The sequence below is a fragment of the Bombina bombina genome, chromosome 3 (assembly GCF_027579735.1).
Source record: "Bombina bombina isolate aBomBom1 chromosome 3, aBomBom1.pri, whole genome shotgun sequence".
Classification (NCBI taxonomy): Eukaryota; Metazoa; Chordata; class Amphibia; order Anura; family Bombinatoridae; genus Bombina; species Bombina bombina.
The window spans coordinates 1,076,026,059-1,076,050,916 of record NC_069501.1 but is presented as its reverse complement, the minus strand read 5'-3'; the positions used below and the strand labels follow the sequence as shown (position 1 = coordinate 1,076,050,916).

The window sequence follows — 24,858 nt, the reverse complement described above, 5'->3', positions numbered from 1 at the left end:
CATATAATGCCCTTGCTGAACAAAAGGAAGAATAGTCCTTATAGTTACCATTTTGAATGTTGGTATCCTTACATAATGATTCAATATTTTTAAATCCAGAACTGGTCTGAAGGAATTCTCCTTCTTTGGTACAATGAAGAGATTTGAGTAAAACCACAGCCCCTGTTCCAGAACTGGAACTGGCATAATTACTCCAGCCAACTCTAGATCTGAAACACATTTCAGAAATGCTTGAGCCTTCACTGGATTTACTGGGACACGGGAAAGAAAAAATCTTCTTGCAGGAGGCCTTATCTTGAAGCCTATTCTGTACCCTTGTGAAACAATGTTCTGAATCCAAAGATTGTGAATCGAATTGATCCAAATTTCTTTGAAAAATCGTAATCTGCCCCCTACCAGCTGGGCTGGAATGAGTGCCGCACCTTCATGTTGACTTGGGAGCTGGCTTTGGCTTTCTAAAAGGCTTGGATTTATTCCAGACTGGAGATGGTTTCCAAACTGATACCGCTCCTGTAGGGGAAGGATCAGGCTTTTGTTCCTTATTGTGACGAAAGGAACGAAAACGATTAGTAGATCTAAATTTACCTTTAGATTTTTTATCCTGTGGTAAAAAAGTTCCTTTCCCCCCAGTAACAGTTGAAATAATAGAATCCAACTGTGAACCAAATAATTTATTACCCTGGAAAGAAAGGGAAAGTAAAGTTGACTTAGAAGACATATCAGCATTCCAAGTTTTAAGCCATAAAGCTCTTCTAGCTAAAATATCTAGAGACATATACCTGACATCAACTCTAATGATATCAAAGATGGCATCACAAATAAAATTATTAGCATGTTGAAGAAGATTAACAATGCTATGAGAATTATGATCTGTTACTTGTTGCGCTAAAGCTTCCAACCAAAAAGTTGAAGCTGCAGCAACATCCGCTAAAGATATAGCAGGTCTAAGAAGATTACCTGAATATAAGTAAGCTTTTCTTAGAAAGAGTAGAGATAGCCCCATCAACCTTAGGGATTTTGTCCCAAAACTCTAATCTGTCAGATGGCACAGGATATAATTGCTTAAAACGTTTAGAAGGAGTAAATGAATTACCCAAATTATTCCATTCCCTGGAAATTACTTCAGAAATAGCATCAGGGACAGGAAAAACTTCTGGAATAACTACAGGAGATTTAAAAACCTTATTTAAATGTTTAGATTTAGTATCAAGAGGACCAGAATCCTCTATTTCTAATGCAATTAAGACTTCTTTAAGTAAAGAACAAATAAATTCCATTTTGAATAAATATGAAGATTTATCAGCATCAACCTCTGAAACAGAATCCTCTGAACCAGAGGAATCATTATCAGAATCAGAATGATGATGTTCATTTAAAAATTCATCTGAAAAATAAGAAGTTTTAAAAGACCTTTTACGTTTACTAGAAGGAGGAATAACAGACATAGCCTTCTTAATGGATTTAGAAACAAAATCTCTTATGTTAACAGGAACACTCTGAGTATTAGATGTTGATGGAACAGCAACAGGTAATGTAACATTACTAAAGGAAATATTATCTGCATTAACAAGTTTGTCATGACATTCATTACAAACAACAGCTGGAGGAACAGATACCACAAGTTTACAGCAAATACACTTAACTTTGGTAGATCCAGCATCAGGCAGCGATTTTCCAGAAGTATCTTCTGATTCAGGGTCAATCTGAGACATCTTGCAATATGTAATAGAAAAAACAACATATAAAGCAAAATTGATCAAATTCCTTAAATGATAGTTTCAGGAATGGGAAAAAATGCCAGTGAACAAGCTTCTAGCAACCAGAAGCAAATAAACAATGAGACTTAAATAATGTGGAGACAATAATGACGCCCATATTTTTTAGCGCCAAAAAAGACGCCCACATTATTTGGCGCCTAAATGCTTTTAGCGCCAAAAATGACGCCACATCCGGTAACGCTGACACTTTTGGCGCAAAAACGTCAAAAATGACGCAACTTCCGGTGACAAGTATGACGCCGGAAATAACAAAGAAATTTTTAGCGCCAAAAAAGTCTGCGCCAAAAATGACGCAATACAGGGAGTGCAGAATTATTAGGCAAATGAGTATTTTGACCACATCATCCTCTTTATGCATGTTGTCTTACTCCAAGCTGTATAGGCTCGAAAGCCTACTACCAATTAAGCATATTAGGTGATGTGCATCTCTGTAATGAGAAGGGGTGTGGTCTAATGACATCAACACCCTATATCAGGTGTGCATAATTATTAGGCAACTTCCTTTCCTTTGGCAAAATGGGTCAAAAGAAGGACTTGACAGGCTCAGAAAAGTCAAAAATAGTGAGATATCTTGCAGAGGGATGCAGCACTCTTAAAATTGCAAAGCTTCTGAAGCGTGATCATCGAACAATCAAGCGTTTCATTCAAAATAGTCAACAGGGTCGCAAGAAGCGTGTGGAAAAACCAAGGCGCAAAATAACTGCCCATGAACTGAGAAAAGTCAAGCGTGCAGCTGCCAAGATGCCACTTGCCACCAGTTTGGCCATATTTCAGAGCTGCAACATCACTGGAGTGCCCAAAAGCACAAGGTGTGCAATACTCAGAGACATGGCCAAGGTAAGAAAGGCTGAAAGACGACCACCACTGAACAAAACACACAAGCTGAAACGTCAAGACTGGGCCAAGAAATATCTCAAGACTCCACAGCGTGGCTGGCAAGAAAGGGTATAAAAGAAGAAAATCTAATGACATGGCCTCCTTGTTCACCTGATCTGAACCCCATTGAGAACCTGTGGTCCATCATCAAATGTGAGATTTACAAGGAGGGAAAACAGTACACCTCTCTGAACAGTGTCTGGGAGGCTGTGGTTGCTGCTACACGCAATGTTGATGGTGAACAGATCAAAACACTGACAGAATCCATGGATGGCAGGCTTTGAAGTATCCTTGCAAAGAAAGGTGGCTATATTGGTCACTGATTTGTTTTTGTTTTGTTTTTGAATGTCAGAAATGTATATTTGTGAATGTTGAGATGTTATATTGGTTTCACTGGTAAAAATAAATAATTGAAATGGGTATATATTTGTTTTTTGTTAAGTTGCCTAATAATTATGCACAGTAATAGTCACCTGCACTCACAGATATCCCCCTAAAATAGCTATAACTAAAAACAAACTAAAAACTACTTCCAAAACTATTCAGCTTTGATATTAATGAGTTTTTTGGGTTCATTGAGAACATGGTTGCTGTTCAATAATAAAATTAATCCTCAAAAATACAATACTTGCCTAATAATTCTGGACTCCCTGTAAAATGAAGCATTTTCAGCCCCCGCAAGCCTAACAGCCCACAGGGAAAAAAGTCAAATTTTAAGGTAAGAATAAAATTGATTATTCAAATGCATTATCCCAAATAATGAAACTGACTGTCTGAAATAAGGAATATTGAACATCCTGAATCAAGGCAAATAAATGTTTAAACACAAATATTTAGAACTTTATATAAAAGTGCCCAACCATAGCTTAGAGTGTCACAAAAATAAGACTTAATTACCCCAGGACACTCATCTACATGTAGTAGAAAGCCAAACCAGTACTGAAACGAGAATCAGTAGAGGTAATGGTATATATAAGAGTATATCGTCGATCTGAAAAGGGAGGTAAGAGATGAATCTCTACGACCGATAACAGAGAACCTATGAAATAGACCCCGTAGAAGGAGATCATTGAATTCAAATAGGCAATACTCTCTTCACATCCCTCTGACATTCACTGCACGCTGAGAGGAAAACCGGGCTCCAACCTGCTGCGGAGCGCATATCAACGTAGAATCTAGCACAAACTTACTTCACCACCTCCACGGGAGGCAAAGTTTGTAAAAACTGATTTGTGGGTGTGGTGAAGGGTGTATTTATAGGCATTTTGAGGTTTGGGAAACTTTGCCCCTCCTGGTAGGAATGTATATCCCATACGTCACTAGCTCATGGACTCTTGCTAATTACATGAAAGAAACTGGGAAGTGCAAATAGAAAATAAGACAGCTTTGTGTACTTCTGGAGTGTGTTCATTTTTTTTTTTTACAGCAAGCATTGCAGCTCCCAAGCATGAAGCTGCTGCTCAATGGCAGTTTATTGCTCAGGAGCTGAAAATGTTTGTGGTTGTTGAGCAAGACTTTAACTATGTGTTTAAAGGAATATAAAACCAAATAATTTTTCTTCCAAGATTCAGATTGTAATTTTAAACAACTTTCTGATTTACGTCTATGTCACATTTTCTTCGCTTTCTTTTATTGAAAAGCAGGCACGTAAGCTCAGGAGTATGCATGTGTATGGAGCACTTTATAGCAGCAGTTTTACAAGAAGATTATCCATTTGCAATAACACTAGATGAAAGCACCATCTCCAGTCATGTAATGCTCCAGACACCTAGCTAGATATCTCTTCAACAAAGAAGAGCATGGAACAAAGCAAATTTGATAAAATAAGTAAAATGGAAACTCGTTTAGAATTGTATGTTTCGTCTGAATCACAAAAGAACAGGTTTGGGTTTCATAACCCTTTAAGCACTTTTCAGGGGTTAAGCATATACGGCTAGATTACGTGTTTTGCGGTATAAGGGGTGCGGTAATAACTTACGTTATTGTCACTGCTCACTTTCCTACAGCTTCGGTATTACAAGATTTCATAAACCCAGCGTTATCAGGCAAGAAGGGAGCGTAGAGCAAAATTGAGCTCCATACTGCACTCCAATACCAGCGCTGCTGAAAGCAGCGGTGAGATGGTTTTACGTGCTCATGCACGATTTCCCCATAGGCATCAATGAGGAGAACCGGCTGAAAAAAAAGTCTAACACCTGCAAAAAAGCAGCGTAAAGCTCAGTAACGCAGCCCCATTAATTCCTATGGGGAAACACATTTTATGTTTACACCTAACACCCTAACATGAACCCCGAGTCTAAACACCCCTAATCTTACACTTATTAACCCCTAATCTGCCGCCCCGACATCGCTAACACCTACATTATACTTATTAACCCCTAATCTGCCACTCCGGACATCGCCGCCACTATAATAAACATATTAACCCCTCCCACCTTGCAAACAATAGTTAAATATTAACCCCAAATCTGCCGCCCCTAACATCGCCACCACCTACCTACATTTATTAACCCCTAATCTACCGCCCCCAACGTCGCCGCCACTTGTCTAAATTTATTAACCCCTAAACCTAAGTCTAACCCTAACCCTAACACCCCCTAACTTAAATATAATTAAAATAAATCTAAACAAAAATTCCAATTATTACCTAAATTATACCTATTTAAAACTAAATACCTGTAAAATAAACCCTAAGATAGCTACAATATAACAAATAGTTACATTGTAGCTATCTTAGGGTTTATTTTTATTTTACAGGCAAGTTTGTATTTATTTTAACTAGGTAGAATAGTTACTAAATAGTTATTAACTATTTACTAACTACCTAGTTAAAATAAATACAAAATTTACCTGTAAAATAAAACCTAACCTGTCTTACACTAACACCTAACATTACACTACAATTAAATTAATTAAATACAATTACCTAAATTACAAAAACAAACACTAAATTACACAAAATAAAAAAAAGACATTATCAGATATTTAAACTAATTACACCTAATCTAATAGCCCTATCAAAATAAAAAAGCCCCCCCCCCCAAAATAAATAAAAAAAACCTAGCCTAAACTAAACTACCAATATCCCTTAAAAGGGCCTTTTGCGGGGCATTGCCCCAAAGAAATCGGCTCTTTTACCTGTAAAAAAAAAATACAAACAACCCCCCAACAGTAAAACCCACCACACAACCAACCCCCCATATAAAACCCTAACTAAAAAAACCTAAGTTACCCATTGCCCTAAAAAGAGCATTTGTATGGGCATTGCCCTTAAAAGGGCATTTAGCTCTTTTTCAGCCCAAAAGCCCTAATCTAAAAATAAAACACACCCCAAAAAAACCTTAAAAAAAAATCTAACACTAACCCCCGAAGATCCACTTACAGTTTTGAAGACCGGACATCCATCCTCAACAAAGCTGGGAGAAGTCTTCATCCAAGCAGCAAGAAGTTTTCAACGAAGCCAGGAGAAGTCTTCATCCAAGCTGGCAGTAGTGGTCCTCCAGACGGGCAGAAGTCTTCATCCAGACAGCATCTTCTATCTTCATCCATCCGGCGCGGAGCAGCTCCATCTTCAAGACATCCGGCGCGGAGCATCCTCTTCTTCCGACGACTAATGACGAATGAAGGTTCCTTTAAATGATGTCATCCAGATGGCGTCCCTTGAATTCCGATTGGCTGATAGAATTGGCTGATAGATTGGCTGTCCGATTGGCTGATAGATTGGCTGTTCCAATCAGCCAATAGAATCCGAGCTCAATCCTATTGGCCGATTGGATCCGCCTATAGGATTGAAGCTCAATCCTATTGGCTGATTGCATCAGCCAATAGGATTTTACCATTTAATTCCGATTGGCTGATAGAATTCTATCAGCCAATCAGAATTCAAGGGAAGCCATCTTGGATGACGTCATTTAAAGGAATCTTCAGTCGTCGGAAGAAGAGGATGCTCTGCGCCGGATGGATGAAGATAGAAGATGCCGTCTGGATGAAGACTTCTGCCCGTCTGGAGGACAACTTCTGCCGGCTTGGATGAAGACTTCTCCCGGCTTCGTTGAGGACTTCTTGCCGCTTGGATGAAGACTTCTCCCGGCTTCGTTGAGGATGGATGTCCGGTCTTCAAAACAGTAAGTGGATCTTCGGGGGTTAGTGTTAGGTTTTTTTTAAGTGTTTTTTGGGTGGGCTTTATTTTTAGATTAGGGCTTTTGGGCTGAAAAAGAGCTAAATGCCCTTTTAAGGGCAATGCCCATACAAATGCCCTTTTCAGGGCAATGGGGAGCTTAGGTTTTTTTAGTTAGGGTTTTATTTGGGGGGTTGGTTGTGTGGGTGGTGGGTTTTGCTCTTGGGGGGTTGTTTGTATTTTCTTTTTTTTACAGGTAAAAACAAGATTTATGCTTACCTGATAAATTTATTTCTCTTGTGGTGTATCCAGTCCACAGGTTCATCCATTACTAGTGGGATATTCTCCTTCCCAACAGGAAGTTGCAAGAGGACACCCACAGCAGAGCTGTCTATATAGCTCCTCCCCTAACTGCCACTCCCAGTCATTCGACCGAAGACAAGCAAGAAAAAAGGAGAAACTATAGGGTGCAGTGGTGACTCCTTGCCCCTGTTCCTCCCTTGGAACTGGGTGGATCACTCCCATAACCAGAAAGTCTTGAACGCAACGTAAGAATGCCTCTCTCTTTATCTGGTTTGCAGATAATTGTGAGAGATGAAATCTCCCCTTTGGAGATGAGGATTTGAAATCCAGAAGATATCCCTGGGAAACAATCTCCAGAGCCCAGGGATCCTGGACGTCTCTTGCCCAAGCCTAGGCGAAGAGAGAAAGTCTGCCCCCAACTAGATCCGGTCCCGGATTGGGGGCTACTCCTTCATGCTGTCTTAGAGGCAGCAGTAGGTTTTTTGGCCTGCTTTCCCTTGTTCCAAGCCTGGTTAGGTCTCCAGACTGGCTTGGACTGGGCAAAATTTCCTTCTTGTTTTGCAGCAGAGGAAGTTGAACCTGCGCCACTCTTGAAGTTTCGAAAGAAACGAAAATTAGTCTGTTTGGGCCTTAATTTGTTGGACCTATCCTGGGGAAGGGCGTGGCCTTTTCCTCCAGTAATATCAGAAATAATCTCCTTCAGTCCAGGCCCGAATAGGGTCTGCCCTTTGAAGGGGATGTTGAGAAGCTTAGACTTTGAAGTAACGTCAGCTGACCAGGATTTAAGCCATAGCGCCCTACGCGCCTGAATGGCAAAACCTGAATTCTTAGCCGTTAGCTTTGTTAAATGAAAAACGGTGTCAGAAATAAATGAATTGGCAAACTTAAGAGCTTTAAGCCTGTCTAGGATATCATCCAACGGGGTCTCCACCTGTAGAGCCTCTTCAAGAGACTCGAACCAGAAAGCCGCTGCGGAAGTGACTGGGGCAATGCATGCAAGAGGCTGGAGAATAAAACCTTGTTGTATAAAGATTTTCTTAAGGAAACCCTCTAATTTTTTATCCATTGGATTTAGGAAAGCACAACTGTCCTCGACGGGGATAGTTGTACGCTTAGCTAGGGTAGAGACTGCTCCCTCAACCTTAGGGACAGTCTGCCACGAGTCCCGTGTAGTGGCATCTATGGGAAACATCTTTTTAAAAGCAGGAGGGGGAGAGAACGGTACACCTGGTCTATCACATTCCTTCATAATAATTTCTGAAAACCTCTTAGGGATTGGAAAAACATCAATGTAAACAGGCACTGCAAAGTATTTGTCCATTTTACACAATTTCTCTGGGACTACAATGGTGTCACAGTCATCCAGAGTTGCTAAAACCTCCCTGAGCAACAAGCGGAGGTGTTCAAGCTTAAATTTAAATGCTGTCATTTCAGAGTCAGACTGAAGTAACGCCTTCCCTGAATCAGAAATGTTACCAACAGATAGAAGCTCTCCTGCTTCGGCTTCTGTACATTGTAAGGGTATATCAGACATAGCTACTAAAGCGTCAGAAAGCTCTGTATTTGTTCTAGCCCCAGAGCTGTCTCGCTTTCCTTGTAACCCTGGCAGTTTGGACAATACCTCTGTGAGGTATGATTCATAACTGCTGCAATGTCTTGTAAGGTAAACGCATTGGACGCGCCAGATGTACTTGGCGTCACTTGCGCGGGAGATATAGGTTCTGACACATTGGGAGAGCTAGGTGGTTTAACCTCCCTTTTGTCAGTCTGAGAAACCTCTGGTGATAAATCTTTAAAACCCATAATATGGACTTTATAACTAATAGAAAGGTCAGTGCATTTGGTACACATTCTAAGAGGGGGTTCCACAATGGCTTCTAAACATAATGAACAAGGAGTTTCCTCTATGTCAGACATGTTTAACAGACTAGTAATGAGACCAGCAAGCTTGGAAAACACTTTAATAAATGTGAAAAAGCAATTAAACAAAAACGGTACTGTGCCTTTAAGAGAAAAAAACTAAAAAGTAGTAAACTTTACGAAATTTTTACAGTGTGTATAAGAGACTAAAGCAGCATTGCACCCACTTGCAAATGGATGATTAACCCCTTAGGCCCCAACCCGGATTAGAAAAACGGTAAAACCGTTAAAAAACAGTCAAACACACTGCCACAGCTCTGCTGTGGCTCCTACCTGCCCTTAAACACGATTTTTGCAGGAAAAAACCCTCTATAGTGGTCCTAGATGCCAGAGGACTCCTTTAGGGAAGCTGGATGTCTCAGTCTGAATATCAACTGCGCATAAAGTGCGCAAAAATAGGCCCCTCCCACCATGCACTCAATGTCAGAGGGCCTTAAAAAAGTTCTCCTAGGAGTAATCTAACAAGCCATGTGGAAAACTAGGTCCCAAATAAAGATTTATCACTCTCACTCAGAGAAAAAACGTTTTTTCTGTAAGTAATGCAAATGTTTTTACACTAAGTAATATGAGAGTTAACATGAATATTACCCTTATCTTGTAAGCATGATCCCAGTCGTTGTTAAATCACTGTATCAGGCTTACCTCAAATATACCAGGCATTGTCAGCATTTTCTAGACCTTATCTCTCTAGAAAAAAATATACTGAACATACCTCAAAGCAGGTGATCTGCAAACCGTCCCCCCAACTGAAATTTTCTTTCCATACTCTTCAGTTATGTGTGAGAACAGCAATGGACCTTAGTTACAAACCGCTAAGATCATCAACCTCCAGGCAGATTGTTCATCCAATTTCTGCCTGAGAGTAAAACAGTACAACGCCGGTACCGTTTAAAAATAACAAACTCTTGATTGAAGGTAAAAACTACACTAAGTCACCACATATCTCTTGATGCTTCCTTTCTTGTCGAGAGTTGCAAGAGAATGACTGGGGGTGGCAGTTAGGGGAGGAGCTATATAGACAGCTCTGCTGTGGGTGTCCTCTTGCAACTTCCTGTTGGGAAGGAGAATATCCCACAAGTAATGTATGAACTCATGGACTGGATACACTACAAGAGAAATAAGCCCTCTATAGTGGTCCTCAAATACCAGAGGACTCCTTTAGGGAAGCTGGATATCTCAGTCTGAATAAGAACTGCGCATCTAGAGCGCAAAAATAGACCCCTCCCACCATGCACTCGATGTCAGAGGGCCTTAAGAAAATACTCCTAGGAGTATCTGACTAGCCATGTGGAAACTAGGCCCCAAAAAACGATTTATCAGCCTCAGAGAAAAAACGTTCTTTCTATATAACATGTAAACGTTTTGTCACTAAGAAATATGAGTATTAACATGAATATTACCCTTTTTTGTAAGCATGATCCCAGTCGTTGTTAAATCACTGCATCAGGCTTACCTCAATTATACAAGGCTCTGTCAGCATTTTCTAGATCTTATCTCTCTAGAAATAAATATACTGAAAATACCTCAAAGCAGATAATCTGCAAACCGTTCCCCCAACTGAAGTCTTTCCCATACTCTTCAGTTATGCGTGAGAACAGCAATGGACCTTAGTTACAAACCGCTAAGATCATCAACCTCCAGGCAGATTCTTTTAATTTCTGCCTGGAAGTAAAACAGTACGACGCCGGTACCGTTTAAAAATAAAAAAACTCTTGATTGAAGGTAAAAACTACACTAAGTCACCACATATCTCTTACACTTCCTATCTTGTCGAGAGTTGCAAGAGAATGACTGGGAGTGGTAGTTAGGGGAGGAGCTATATAGACAACCCTGCTGTGGGTGTCCTCTTGCAACTTCCTGTTGGGAAAGAGAATAATGGATGAACCCGTGGACTAGATACACCTTACAAGAGAAAACATAATTTATGCTTACCTGATACATTTATTTCTCTTGTGGTGTATCCAGTCCACGGATCATCCATTACTTGTGGGATATTCTCCTTCCCAACAGGAAGCTGCAAGAGGATCACCCACAGCAGAGCTGTCTATATAGCTCCTCTCCTAACTGCCACTACCAGTCATTCGACTGAAGACAAGAAAGAGAAAACATAATTTATGCTTACCTGATAAATTTATTTCTCTTGTAGTGTATCCAGTCCACGGATCATCCATTACTTATGGGATATTAACTCCTCCCCAACAGGAAGTGCAAGAGGATTCACCCAGCAGAGCTGCTATATAGCTCCTCCCCTAACTGCCATTACCAGTCATTCGACCGAAAACATGCAGAGAAAGGAAAACCATAGGGTGCAGTGGTGACTGTAGTTTAATGGAAAAATTACCTGCCTTAAAGTGACAGGGCGGGCCGTGGACTGGATACACTACAAGAGAAATAAATTTATCAGGTAAGCATAAATTATGTTTTCTCTTGTTAAGTGTATCCAGTCCACGGATCATCCATTACTTATGGGATACCAATACCAAAGCTAAAGTACACGGATGACGGGAGGGACAGGCAGGCTCTTTATACGGAAGGAACCACTGCCTGAAGAACCTTTCTCCCAAAAACAGCCTCCGAAGAAGCAAAAGTGTCAAATTTGTAAAATTTGGAAAAAGTATGAAGAGAAGACCAAGTTGCAGCCTTGCAAATCTGTTCAACAGAAGCCTCATTCTTAAAGGCCCAAGTGGAAGCCACAGCTCTAGTAGAATGTGCTGTAATTCTTTCAGGAGGCTGCTGTCCAGCAGTCTCATAGGCTAACCATATTATGCTACGAAGCCAAAAGGAGAGAGAGGTAGCCGAAGCTTTTTGACCTCTCCTCTGACCAGAATAAACGACAAACAGGGAAGACGTTTGTCGAAAATCCTTAGTTGCCTGTAGATAAAATTTCAGGGCACGGACTACATCTAGATTGTGTAGCAGACGTTCCTTTTTCGAAGAAGGATTAGGACACAAAGATGGAACCACAATCTCTTGATTGATATTCCTGTTAGTGACCACCTTAGGTAGGAACCCAGGTTTAGTACGCAGAACTACCTTGTCTGAATGAAAAATCAGATAAGGAGAATCACAATGTAAGGCAGATAACTCAGAGACTCTTCGAGCCGAGGAAATCGCCATTAAAAACAGAACTTTCCAAGATAACAACTTGATATCAATGGAATGAAGGGGTTCAAACGGAACCCCCTGTAAAACATTAAGAACTAAGTTCAAACTCCATGGTGGAGCAACAGTTTTAAACACAGGCTTGATCCTAGCTAAAGCCTGACAAAAAGCTTGAACGTCCGGAACTTCTGACAGACGTTTGTGTAAAAGAATGGACAGAGCTGAAATCTGTCCCTTTAAGGAACTAGCGGATAAACCCTTTTCTAAACCTTCTTGTAGAAAAGACAATATCCTCGGAATCCTAACCTTACTTCATGAGTAACTCTTGGATTCGCACCAATATAAGTATTTGCGCCATATCTTATGGTAAATCTTTCTGGTAACAGGCTTCCTAGCCTGTATTAAGGTATCAATAACTGACTCAGAAAAACCACGTTTTGATAAAATCAAGCGTTCAATTTCCAAGCAGTCAGCTTCAGAGAAATTAGATTTTGATGTTTGAAGGGACCCTGGATCAGAAGGTCCTGTTTCAGAGGTAGCGACCAAGGTGGACAGGATGACATGTCCACTAGATCTGCATACCAAGTCCTGCGTGGCCATGCAGGCGCTATTAGAATCACTGATGCTCTCTCCTGTTTGATTCTGGCAATCAATCGAGGAAGCATCGGGAAGGGTGGAAACACATAAGCCATCCCGAAGGTCCAAGGTGCTGTCAAAGCATCTATCAGAACCGCTCCCGGATCCCTGGATCTGGACCCGTAACGAGGAAGCTTGGCGTTCTGTCGAGACGCCATGAGATCTATCTCTGGTTTGCCCCAACGTCGAAGTATTTGGGCAAAGACTTCCGGATGAAGTTCCCACTCCCCCGGATGAAAAGTCTGACGACTTAAGAAATCCGCCTCCCAGTTCTCCACTCCCGGGATGTGGATTGCTGACAGGTGGCAAGAGTGAGACTCTGCCCAGCGAATTATCTTTGATACTTCCATCATTGCTAGGGAGCTTCTTGTCCCTCCCTGATGGTTGATGTAAGCTACAGTCGTGATGTTGTCCGACTGAAACCTGATGAACCCCCGAGTTGTTAACTGGGGCCAAGCCAGAAGGGCATTGAGAACTGCTCTCAATTCCAGAATGTTTATTGGTAGGAGACTCTCCTCCTGATTCCATTGTCCCTGAGCCTTCAGAGAATTCCAGACAGCGCCCCAACCTAGTAGGCTGGCGTCTGTTGTTACAATTGTCCAGTCCGGCCTGCTGAATGGCATCACCCTGGACAGATGTGGCCGAGAAAGCCACCATAGAAGAGAATTTCTGGTCTCTTGATCCAGATTCAGAGTAGGGGACAAGTCTGAGTAATCCCCATTCCACTGACTTAGCATGCACAATTGCAGCGGTCTGAGATGTAGGCGTGCAAAGGGTACTATGTCCATTGCTGCTACCATTAAGCCGATCACCTCCATGCATTGAGCTACTGACGGGTATTGAATGGAATGAAGGACACGGCATGCATTTTGAAGCTTTGTTAACCTGTCTTCTGTCAGGTAAATCTTCATTTCTACAGAATCTATAAGAGTCCCCAAGAAGGGAACTCTTGTGAGTGGAAAGAGAGAACTCTTCTTTTCGTTCACCTTCCATCCATGCGACCTTAGAAATGCCAGTACTAACTCTGTATGAGACTTGGCAGTTTGAAAGCTTGAAGCTTGTATCAGAATGTCGTCTAGGTACGGAGCTACCGCAATTCCTCGCGGTCTTAGTACCGCCAGAAGAGCACCCAGAACCTTTGTGAAGATTCTCGGAGCCGTAGCCAATCCGAATGGAAGAGCTACAAACTGGTAATGCCTGTCTAGAAAGGCAAACCTTAGATACCGGTAATGATCTTTGTGAATCGGTATGTGAAGGTAAGCATCCTTTAAATCCACTGTGGTCATGTACTGACCCTTTTGGATCATGGGTAAAATTGTCCGAATAGTTTCCATTTTGAACGATGGAACTCTTAGGAATTTGTTTAGGATCTTTAAATCCAAGATTGGCCTGAAAGTTCCCTCTTTTTTGGGAACCACAAACAGATTTGAGTAAAACCCTTGTCCTTGTTCCGACCGCGGAACCGGATGGATCACTCCCATTAATAAAAGATCTTGTACGCAGCGTAGAAACGCCTCTTTCTTTATTTGGTTTGTTGACAACCTTGACAGATGAAATCTCCCTCTTGGGGGAGAGAATTTGAAGTCTAGAAGGTATCCCTGAGATATGATCTCTAACGCCCAGGGATCCTGGACATCTCTTGCCCAAGCCTGGGCGAAGAGAGAAAGTCTGCCCCCCACTAGATCCGTTCCCGGATCGGGGGCCCTCGATTCATGCTGTCTTAGGGGCAGCAGCAGGTTTCCTGGCCTGCTTGCCCTTGTTCCAGGACTGGTTAGGTCTCCAGCCTTGTCTGTAGCGAGCAACAGCTCCTTCCTGTTTTGGTGCAGAGGAAGTTGATGCTGCTCCTGCTTTGAAATTACGAAAGGAACAAAAATTAGACTGTCTAGCCTTAGGTTTGGCTCTGTCTTGAGGCAGGGCATGGCCTTTACCTCCTGTAATGTCAGCGATAATTTCTTTCAACCCGGGCCCGAATAAGGTCTGCCCTTTGAAAGGTATATTAAGCAATTTAGATTTAGAAGTAACGTCAGCTGACCAGGATTTTAGCCACAGTGCTCTGCGTGCCTGAATGGCGAATCCGGAATTCTTAGCCGTAAGTTTAGTTAAATGTACTACGGCATCTGAAATAAATGAGTTAGCTAACTTAAGGGCTTTAAGCTTGTGTGTAATCTCATCTAATGGAGCTGATTCAAGTGTCTCTTCCAGAGACTCAAACCAAAATGCTGCTGCAGCCGTGACAGGCGCAATGCATGCAAGAGGTTGCAATATAAAACCTTGTTGAACAAACATTTTCTTAAGGTAACCCTCTAACTTTTTATCCATTGGATCTGAAAAGGCACAGCTATCCTCCACCGGGATAGTGGTACGCTTAGCTTAAGTAGAAACTGCTCCCTCCACCTTAGGGACCGTTTGCCATAAGTCCCGTGTGGTGGCGTCTATTGGAAACATCTTTCTAAATATCGGAGGGGGTGAGAACGGCACACCGGGTCTATCCCACTCCTTAGTAACAATTTCAGTAAGTCTCTTAGGTATAGGAAAAACATCAGTACTCGCCGGTACCGCAAAATATTTATCCAACCTACACATTTTCTCTGGTATTGCAACTGTGTTACAATCATTCAGAGCCGCTAACACCTCCCCTAGTAATACACGGAGGTTTTCCAGCTTAAATTTAAAATTTGAAATATCTGAATCCAGTTTGTTTGGATCAGAACCGTCACCCGCAGAATGAAGCTCTCCGTCCTCATGTTCTGCAAATTGTGACGCAGTGTCTGACATGGCCCTAATATTATCAGCGCACTCTGTTCTCACCCCAGAGTGATCACGCTTACCTCTTAGTTCTGGTAATTTAGCCAAAACTTCAGTCATAACAGTAGCCATATCCTGTAATGTGATTTGTAATGGCCGCCCAGATGTACTCGGCGCTACAATATCACGCACCTCCCGAGCGGGAGATGCAGGTACTGACACGTGAGGCGAGTTAGTCGGCATAACTCTCCCCTCGTTGTTTGGTGAAATATGTTCAATTTGTACAGATTGACTTTTATTTAAAGTAGCATCAATACAGTTAGTACATAAATTTCTATTGGGCTCCACTTTGGCTTTAGCACATATAGCACAGATATCTTCCTCTGAATCAGACATGTTTAACACACTAGCAAATAAACTAGCAACTTGGAAATACTTTTCAAGTAATTTACTATAATATGAAAACGTACTGTGCCTATAAGAAGCACAGAAAAAGTTATGACAGTTGAAAATTAATAAACTGAAAAGTTATAGCATCAAATCTTTGTAAAAAACACAATTTTAGCAAAGGATTGCTCCCATTAGCAAAGGATAACTAACCCTGATAGCAGAAAAAAAAAAAAAAAAAAAAAATACAGAAATAAACTTTTTTTTTTTTTTTATCACAGTCAACTACAATCTCACAGCTCTACTGTGAGTGATTACCTCCCTCAAAACAAGTTTTGAAGACCCCTGAGTTCTGTAGAGATGAACCGGATCATGCAGGGAAGACAATAAACTTCTGACTGAATTTTTTGATGCGTAGCAAAAGCGCCAAAAAAGGCCCCTCCCCCTCACACATAACAGTGAGAGAGATCAATAAACTGTCATAAATTAAATAAAACGACTGCCAAGAGGAAAAAAATAGTGCCCAAAACATTTTTTCACCCAGTACCTCAGAAAATTAAACGATTTTACATGCCAGCAAAAAACGTTTAACATTAATAAATTGAGTGTTATTAAAAAGCCTGTTGCTAGTCCCTGCAAATTAGGCTAAAGTTTTATGCATACAGTATAATTCCAGTGAAGTGCCATTCCCCAGAATACTGAAGTGTAAAATATACATACATGACAGCCTGATACCAGTTGCTGCTACTGCATTTAAGGCTGAGTTTACATTATATCGGTATGGCAGAATTTTCTCATCAATTCCATTGTCAGAAAATAATAAGCTGCTACATACCTCTTTGCAGATTAATCTGCCCGCTGTCCCCTGATCTGAAGTTTACCTCTCCTCAGATGGCCGAGAAACAGCAATATGATCTTAACTACTCCGGCTAAAATCATAGAAAGACTCAGGTAGATTCTTCTTCAAATTCTACCAGAGAAGGAATAACACACTCCGGTGCTATTATAAAATAACAAACTTTTGATTGAAGGTATGAAACTAAGTATAATCACCACAGTCCTCTCACACATCCTATCTATTCATTGGGTGCAAGAGAATGACTGGGAATGGCAGTTAGGGGAGGAGCTATATAGCAGCTCTGCTGGGTGAATCCTCTTGCACTTCCTGTTGGGGAGGAGTTAATATCCCATAAGTAATGGATGATCCGTGGACTGGATACACTTAACAAGAGAAAGGAGAAACTATAGGGTGCAGTGGTGACTGTAGTTTAAAAATAAAAAACACCTGCCTTAAAATGACAGGGCGGGCCGTGGACTGGATACACCACAAGAGAAATAAATTTATCAGGTAAGCATAAATTTTGTTTTCTCTTGTAAGGTGTATCCAGTCCACGGATCATCCATTAGTTGTGGGATACCAATACCAAAGCTATAGGACACGGATGAAGGGAGGGACAAGGCAGGCGCTTAAACGGAAGGAACCACTGCCTGCAAGACCTTTCTCCCAAAAATAGCCTCCGAAGAAGCAAAAGTATCAAATTTTAAAAACCCATGTGGAAGCTACCGCTCTAGTAGAATGAGCTGTAATCCTTTCAGGAGGCTGATGGCCAGCAGTCTCATAAGCTAAGCGTATTATACTCCTTAGCCAAAAGAAAGAGAGGTTGCCGAAGCCTTTTGGCCTCTCCTCTGTCCAGAGTAGACAACAAAAAATACAGATGTTTGACGAAAATCTTTAGTAGCTTGTAAATAAAACTTTAAAGCACAAACCAAGTCAAGATTGTGTAAAAGACGTTCCTTCTTTGAACAACAAACAATCTCCTGATTGATATTTTTATTAGATACCACCTTAGGTAAAAAAACAAGTTTGGTACGTAACACTAAATTATCTGCATGAAAAATGAGATAAGGGGAATCACATTGTAAAGCAGATAACTCCGAAACTCTTCGAGCCAAGGAGATAGCTACTAAAAACAGAACCTTCCAGGATAAGAGCTTAATATCTATGGAATGCAAAGGTTCAAACGGAACCCCTTGAAGAACCTTAAGAACTAAATTTAAACTCCAAGGCGGAGCAACAGGTTTAAACACAGGCTTGATTCTGAATAAAGCCTGACAAAACGCCTGCACGACTGGAACCTCAGCCAGACGTTTGTGCAAAAGAATAGACAGAGCTGAAATCTGTCCTTTTAAAGGAACTAGCTGACAAACCCTTCTCTAATCCTTCTTGGAAAAAAGATAATATCCTAGGAATCCTGACCTTACTCCATCAGTAACCCTTGGATTCACACCAATGAACATCTTATGGTAGATTTTCCTGGTGACAGGCTTTCGCGCCTGTATTAAAGGTATCAATGACCGACTCGGAGGAACCACGCTTTGATAAAATCAAGCGTTCAATCTCCAAGCAGTCAGCCGCAGAGAAATTAGATTTGGATGGTTGAAAGGACGCTGAAGTAGAATGTCCTGCCTCAGAGGCAGAGTCCATGGTGGAAAGGATGACATGTCCACCAGATCTGCATACCAAGTCCTGCGTGGCCACGCAGGTGCTATCAAAATTACAGATGCTCTCTCCTGTTTGATCTTGGCAATCAGACGAGGGAGCAGAGGAAACGGTGGAAACACATAAGCCAGTTTGAAGGACCAAGGCGCTGCTAGAGCATCTATCAGCGCTGCCTTGGGATCGCTGGACCTGGATCCGTAACAAGGAAGCTTGGCGTTCTGGCGAGACGCCATGAGATCAGTTCTGGTTTGCCCCAACGTTGAATCAACTGTGCAAACACCTCCGGATGGAGTTCCCACTCCCCCGGATGAAAAGTCTGACGACTTAGAAAATCTGCCTCCCAGTTCTCTACTCCTGGGATATGGATAGCTGATAGATGGCAAGAGTGAATCTCTGCCCATTGAATTATCTTTGAAACCTCCAACATTGCTAGGGAACTCCTTGTTCCCCCTTGATGGTTGATGTAAGCTACAGTCGTGATGTTGTCCGACTGAAATCTGATGAACCTCACTGCCGCTAGCTGAGGCCAAGCCTGAAGAGCATTGAATATCGCTCTTAGTTCCAGAATGTTTATTGGATGGAGTGCCTCCTCCTGAGTCCATGACCCCTGAGCCTTCAGAGAGTTCCAGATTGCACCCCAGCCCAGAAGGCTGACATCTGTTGTTACTATTGTCCAATCTGGCCTGCAGAAGGTCATACCTTTGGACAGATGGACCCGAGATAGCCACCAGAGAAGAGAATCCCTGGTCTCTTGATCCAGATTTAGTAGAGGGGACAAATCTGTGTAATCCCCATTCCACTGACTGAGCATGCAGAGTTGCAGCGGTCTGAGATGTAGGCGGGCAAACGGAACTAAGTCCATTGCCGCTACCATTAAGCCGATAATAAAGAACACGGTAGGAATTTAGAAGTTTTGACAACCTGTCCTCTGTCAGGTAAATCCTCATTTCTACAGAATCTATCAGAGTTCCCAGGAAGGAAACTCTTGTGAGAGGGGATAGAGAACTCTTCTTTTTGTTCAATTTCCACCCATGAGACTTCAGGAATGCCAGAACAATGTCCGTATGGGACTTGGCAATTTGGAAATTCGACGCCTGTATCAGAATGTCGTCTAAGTAAGGGGCTACTGCTATGCCCCACGGCCTTAGGACCGCCAGAAGTGACCTTAGAACCTTCGTAAAGATTCTTGGTGCCGTAGCTAACCCAAAGGGAAGAGCTACAAACTGGTAATGCCTGTCTAGGAAGGCAAACCTGAGAAACCGATGATGATCTTTGTGTATTGGAATGTGAAGATAAGCATCCTTTAAGTCCACGGTAGTCATGTATTGACCCTCCTGGATCATAGGTAGGATGGTTCGAATAGTCTCCATCTTGAAAGATGGGACCCTGAGAAATTTGTTTAGGATCTTGAGATCTAAGATTGGTCTGAAGGTTCCCTCTTTCTTGGGAACCACAAAGAGATTTGAATAGAAGCCTTGCCCCTGTTCCTCCTTTGGAACTGGGTGGATCACTCCCATAACTAGGAGGTCTTGAACACAATGTAAGAATGCCTCTCTCTTTATCTGGTCTGCAGATAATTGTGAGAGGTGAAATCTTCCTTTTGGGGAAGAAGCTTTGAAGTCCAGAAGATATCCCTGGGACACAATTTCCAACGCCCAGGGATCCTGGACATCTCTTGCCCAAGCCTGGGTGAAGAGAGAAAGTCTGCCCCCTACTAGATCTGTTACCGGATCAGGGGCTGATCTTTCATGCTGTCTTAGAGGCAGCAGCAGGCTTCTTGGCCTGCTAACCTTTGTTCCAGGCCTGGTTAGGTCTCCAGACCGGCTTGGACTGGGCAAAATTTCCCTCTTGTTTTGCATTAGAGGGAGTTGATGCCGCGCTCGTCTTAAAGTTTCGAAAGGCACGAAAATTAGTTTGTTTGGTCCTTAATTTATTAGACCTATCCTGAGGAAGGGCATGACCTTTTCCTCCAGTAATATCAGAAATGATCTCCTTCAGTCCAGGCCTGAATAGGGTCTGCCCCTTGAAGGGAATGTTGAGAAGCTTAGACTTTGAAGTAACGTCAGCTGACCAGGATTTAAGCCATAGCGCCCTACGCACCTGTATAGCAAAACCTGACTTCTTAGCCGTTAGTTTGGTTAAATGAACAACGGCGTCAGAAACAAATGAATTGGCTAGCTTAAGCGCTTTAAGCTTGTCAAGTATATCATCCAATGGAGTTTCTACCTGTAAGGCCTCTTCCAGAGACTCAAACCAGAAGGCCGCAGCAACAGTGACCGGGGCAATGCATTCAAGAAGCTGAAGAATAAAACCTTGTTGAATAAACATTTTCTTAAGGTAACCCTCTAACTTTTTATCCATTGGATCTAGGAAAGCACAACTGTCCTCGACGGGAATAGTTGTACGCTTAGCTAGGGTAGAAACTGCTCCCTCCACCTTAGGGAGGGTTTGCCATAAGTCCCGTGTAGCGGCATCTATTGGAAACATTTTCTTAAAAATAGGAGGGGGAGAGAACAGTACACCTGGTCTATCCCATTCCTTAGAAATAATTGCTGAAAACCTTTTAGGTATTGGAAAAACATCAGTGTAAACAGGCACTGCATAGTATGTATCCAATCTAGACAATTTCTCTGGCATTATAATGGTGTCACAGTCATCCAGAGTAGCTAAAACCTCCCTGAGCAACACACGGAGGTGTTCAAGCTTCAATTTAAATGTAGACATATCAAAATCAGGTTGAAGCATCTTCCCTGAGTCAGAAAAATCACCCACAGAAAGAAGCTCTCCTGCCTCAGCTTCTGCATATTGTGAGGGGATATCAGACATAGCTACTAAAGCGTCAGAGAGCTCTGTATTTTTTCTAGTCCCAGAGCTGTCTCGCTTTCCTTGTAACCCTGGTAGTTTGGACAATACCGCTGTAAGGGTATGATCCATAACTGCCGCCATGTCTTGTAAAGTAAATGCCATGGGCGCGCTAGATGTACTTGGCGCCACTTGAGCGGGAGTCCCTTGAGCGGGAGTCAAAGGTTCTGACATGTGGGGCGAGTTAGTCGGCATAACTTCCCCCTTGTCAATTTCCTCTGGTGATAAAGCTTTTAAAGACAGAATATGATCTTTATAACTTAAAGTAAAATCAGTACATTTGGTACACATTCTAAGAGGGGGTTCCACAATGGCTTCCAAACATAATGAACAAGGAGTTTCCTCTATGTCAGACATGTTTAAACAGACTAGCAATGAGACCAGCAAGCTTGGAAAACACTTTGATAAATGTAAACAAGCAAAAAATAAAAACGGTACTGTGCCTTTAAGAGAAACAAATTTTGTCCGAAATTGAAAAACAGTGATAAAAAGCAGTAAATCTTACGAAATTTTTACAGTGTGTATAATAGACTAACAGAGCATTGCACCCACTTGCAAATGGATGATTAACCCCTTACTTTCAAAACCGGATTAAAAAAAAACATATAAACGTTTTTTAACAGTCACAACAAACTGCCACAGCTCTGCTGTGGCCCTACCTGCACATACAATGACTTTTGAAGGCACAAAAACCCTTTGTAGAGGCCCTAAGTGTTCAGGGGACTCCTTCAGTGAAGCTGGAAGTCTCAAGCTGCAAAAACTACTGCACGATTTAGGCCTGAAATTAGGCCCCTCCCAACCTGTACTCACAGTGAGAGGGCCATAAAAAACTATCCCTAGGCAAAATCTAGCCAGCCATGTGGAAAAAACTGGGCCCCAATAAAGTTTTATCACCAATATGTAGGAAAAAACGTTTAAACACTTCCAGCAAACGTTATCTTATTTTCAGTAATGTGAAAAAGTAATAAGAATATTACCTTTTACAGCAAGCATGATACTAGTCGTTATTAAATCACTGTAATCAGGCTTACCTTAAATAAATCCGGTATTAACAGCATTTTCTAGCATATTCATTTCTCTAGAAAAATGTAAACTGCACATACCTCATAGCAGGAGACCCTGTACGCCATTCCCCCAGCTGAAGTTACCTCATCTCTTCAGTTATGTGTGAGAACAGCAATGGATCTTAGTTACAACCTGCTAAGATCATCAAAAACCACAGGCAGACTCTTCTTCAACTTTCTTCCTGAGGCTAAAACAGTACAACTCCTGTACCATTTGAAAATAATAAACTTTTAATTGAAGATAAACTACATAAATTCACCACATCTCTCTAGCTACTTTCTATTGTGTAGAGAGCTGCAAGAGAATGACTGGTAGTGGCAGTTAGGGAAGGAGCTATATAGACAGCTCTGCTGTGGGTGATCCTCTTGCATCTTCCTGTTGGGAAGGAGAATATCCCACAAGTAATGGATGATCCGTGGACTGGATACACCTTACAAGAGAAAGAGCTGATTTATTTGGGGCAATAGGGGTTTTTTTATTTGGGGGGGGGGCTTTTTTATTTTGATAGGGCTATTAGATTATGTGTAATTAGTTTAAATATCTGATCATTTCTTTTTTTATTTTGTGTAATTTAGTGTTTATTTGTTTTTGTAATTTAGGTAATTGTATTTAATTAATTAATTTAATTGTAGTGTAATGTTAGGTGTTAGTGTAAGACAAGTAAGGTTTTATTTTACAGGTAAATTTGTATTTATTTTAACTAGGTAGTTAGTAAATAGTTAATAACTATTTAGTAACTATTCTACCTAGTTAAAATAAATACAAACTTGCCTGTAAACTAAAAATAAACCCTAAGCTAGCTACAATGTAACTATTAGTTATATTGTAGCTAGCTTAGGGTTTATTTTACAGGTAAGTACAGGTATACCTCACTTTACAGCGCTTCACTTTACAGCGCTTCGCTAATACAGCGCTCTACAGCATTACAGTGCAATTGGCAAATTGTACTACAGTAATTGTGACTATTTTACAGGTACAGTATTTATTGAATACTAATTGAATACTGTGCTGTGCTAGTGTTAAACTAAACGTAGCACTATTGCACACCTAATATGTGTTAGATAAAACATGTTTTTAAGTTTTCTAAACACACTGGCAAGTGAAAAGAAAGCTAAAACTGCCTTGTTTCACTTTAAGGCGGTTTTCACTTTACAGCGGTGCTCCGGTCCCTTACCTGCTGTATGAGCGGGGTATACCTGTATTTAGTTTTAAACAAGAATAATTTAGGTAATGATAGGAATTTTTATTTAGATTTATTTTAATTATATTTAAGTTAGGGGGTGTTAGGGTTAGACTTAGGTTTAGGGGTTAATAAATTTAGTATAGTGGCGGCAAGGTTGGGGGCGGCAGATTAGTGGTTAATAAATGTAGGTAGGTGGCGGCAATGTTAGGGGCGGCAGATTAGGGGTTAATAATTTTATTTTAGTGTTTGCAATGCAGGAGGGCCTCAGTTTAGGGGTTAATAGGTAGTTTATTGGTGTTAGTGTGCTTTTTAGCACTTTAGTTATGAGTTTTATGCTACAGCTTTGTAGCGTAAAACTCATAACTACTGACTTTAGATTGCGTTACGAATCTTGCGGGATAGGCTGTACCGCTAAGTTTTTGGCCTCCCAGAAAAAGCTTGTAAATATCAGCGCTATGGAAGTCCCATTGAAAAAAGACTTTACGCAAATTGGGTAAGTTAATTTGGGGTACGGCCCAAAAAGTGTGCGGTGCCCCTCAACCTGCAAGACTCCAGCGGGAGTGAAAAAGCAGCGTTATGAGACTTAACGCTACTTTTTCACTCATACCGCAAAACTCGTAAACTAGCCGATAGTAAGCTAGAGTCAGTAATACAAAAATGACACACACTACCAAATTACAAGGCATAATATTTGCACCAGAATGCCCTTTAAGGTTATGTGGTAAGTATGTTCTATTCAGTCAGGGAGTCACAACACCCTATAAAATCATTGCATATACATAGAAATTATAATTTCAAACTGTGTACATAGAAACGCTAATAGTGGTAACAAAATTAATCTATATTAAAAACTCTTGGTACATACCATTGCTGGTGGCTTCGATATTGCTTAAACCGGCTTCATTTACCAGACACATAGCTCTTACATATTCTGTCAAAGAAAAAGATAAATGTTTGTAAACTATGCACTGGGCAAACAACAAGGCTTATATTAATAGAGGCCGAATTATCAAATGTCTGTCGGACCTGATCCGACAGTGCGGATCAGGTCCGACAGACATCGCTGAATGCGGAAAGCAATAAGCTCTCCATATTCAGCATTGCACCAGCAGCTCACAAGAGCTGCTGGTGCAACGCCGTCCCCTGCAGACTCGCGGCCAATGGGGAGGTGTCAATCAACCTGATCATACTCGATCGGTCTGAATTGTGGCGATTACTGTCCGTCTGCTCAGAGCAGGCGGACAGGGTTATGGAGCAGCGGTCTTTAGACCACTGCTTCATAACTGCTGTTTCTGGCGAGTCTGAAGACTCACCAGAAACACGCCCCCGAAGCTTGATAAATGGGCCTCTTAGTATGAGATTAGCCCTCCCCCTGCTAATAACC

General features: G+C 41.5%; 1 protein-coding gene across 1 annotated transcript in view; it reads right to left on the bottom strand.

The window, feature by feature from the left end:
- SETDB2 (SET domain bifurcated histone lysine methyltransferase 2) overlaps positions 1-24,858 on the bottom strand; it is a 554,051-nt gene that overhangs the window by 460,347 nt on the left and 68,846 nt on the right. Inside the window, exon 3 of the mRNA XM_053708364.1 lies at positions 24,340-24,405. Coding sequence (XP_053564339.1) covers positions 24,340-24,405 — 66 coding nt within the window. The remainder of the gene's footprint in view (positions 1-24,339; positions 24,406-24,858) is intronic.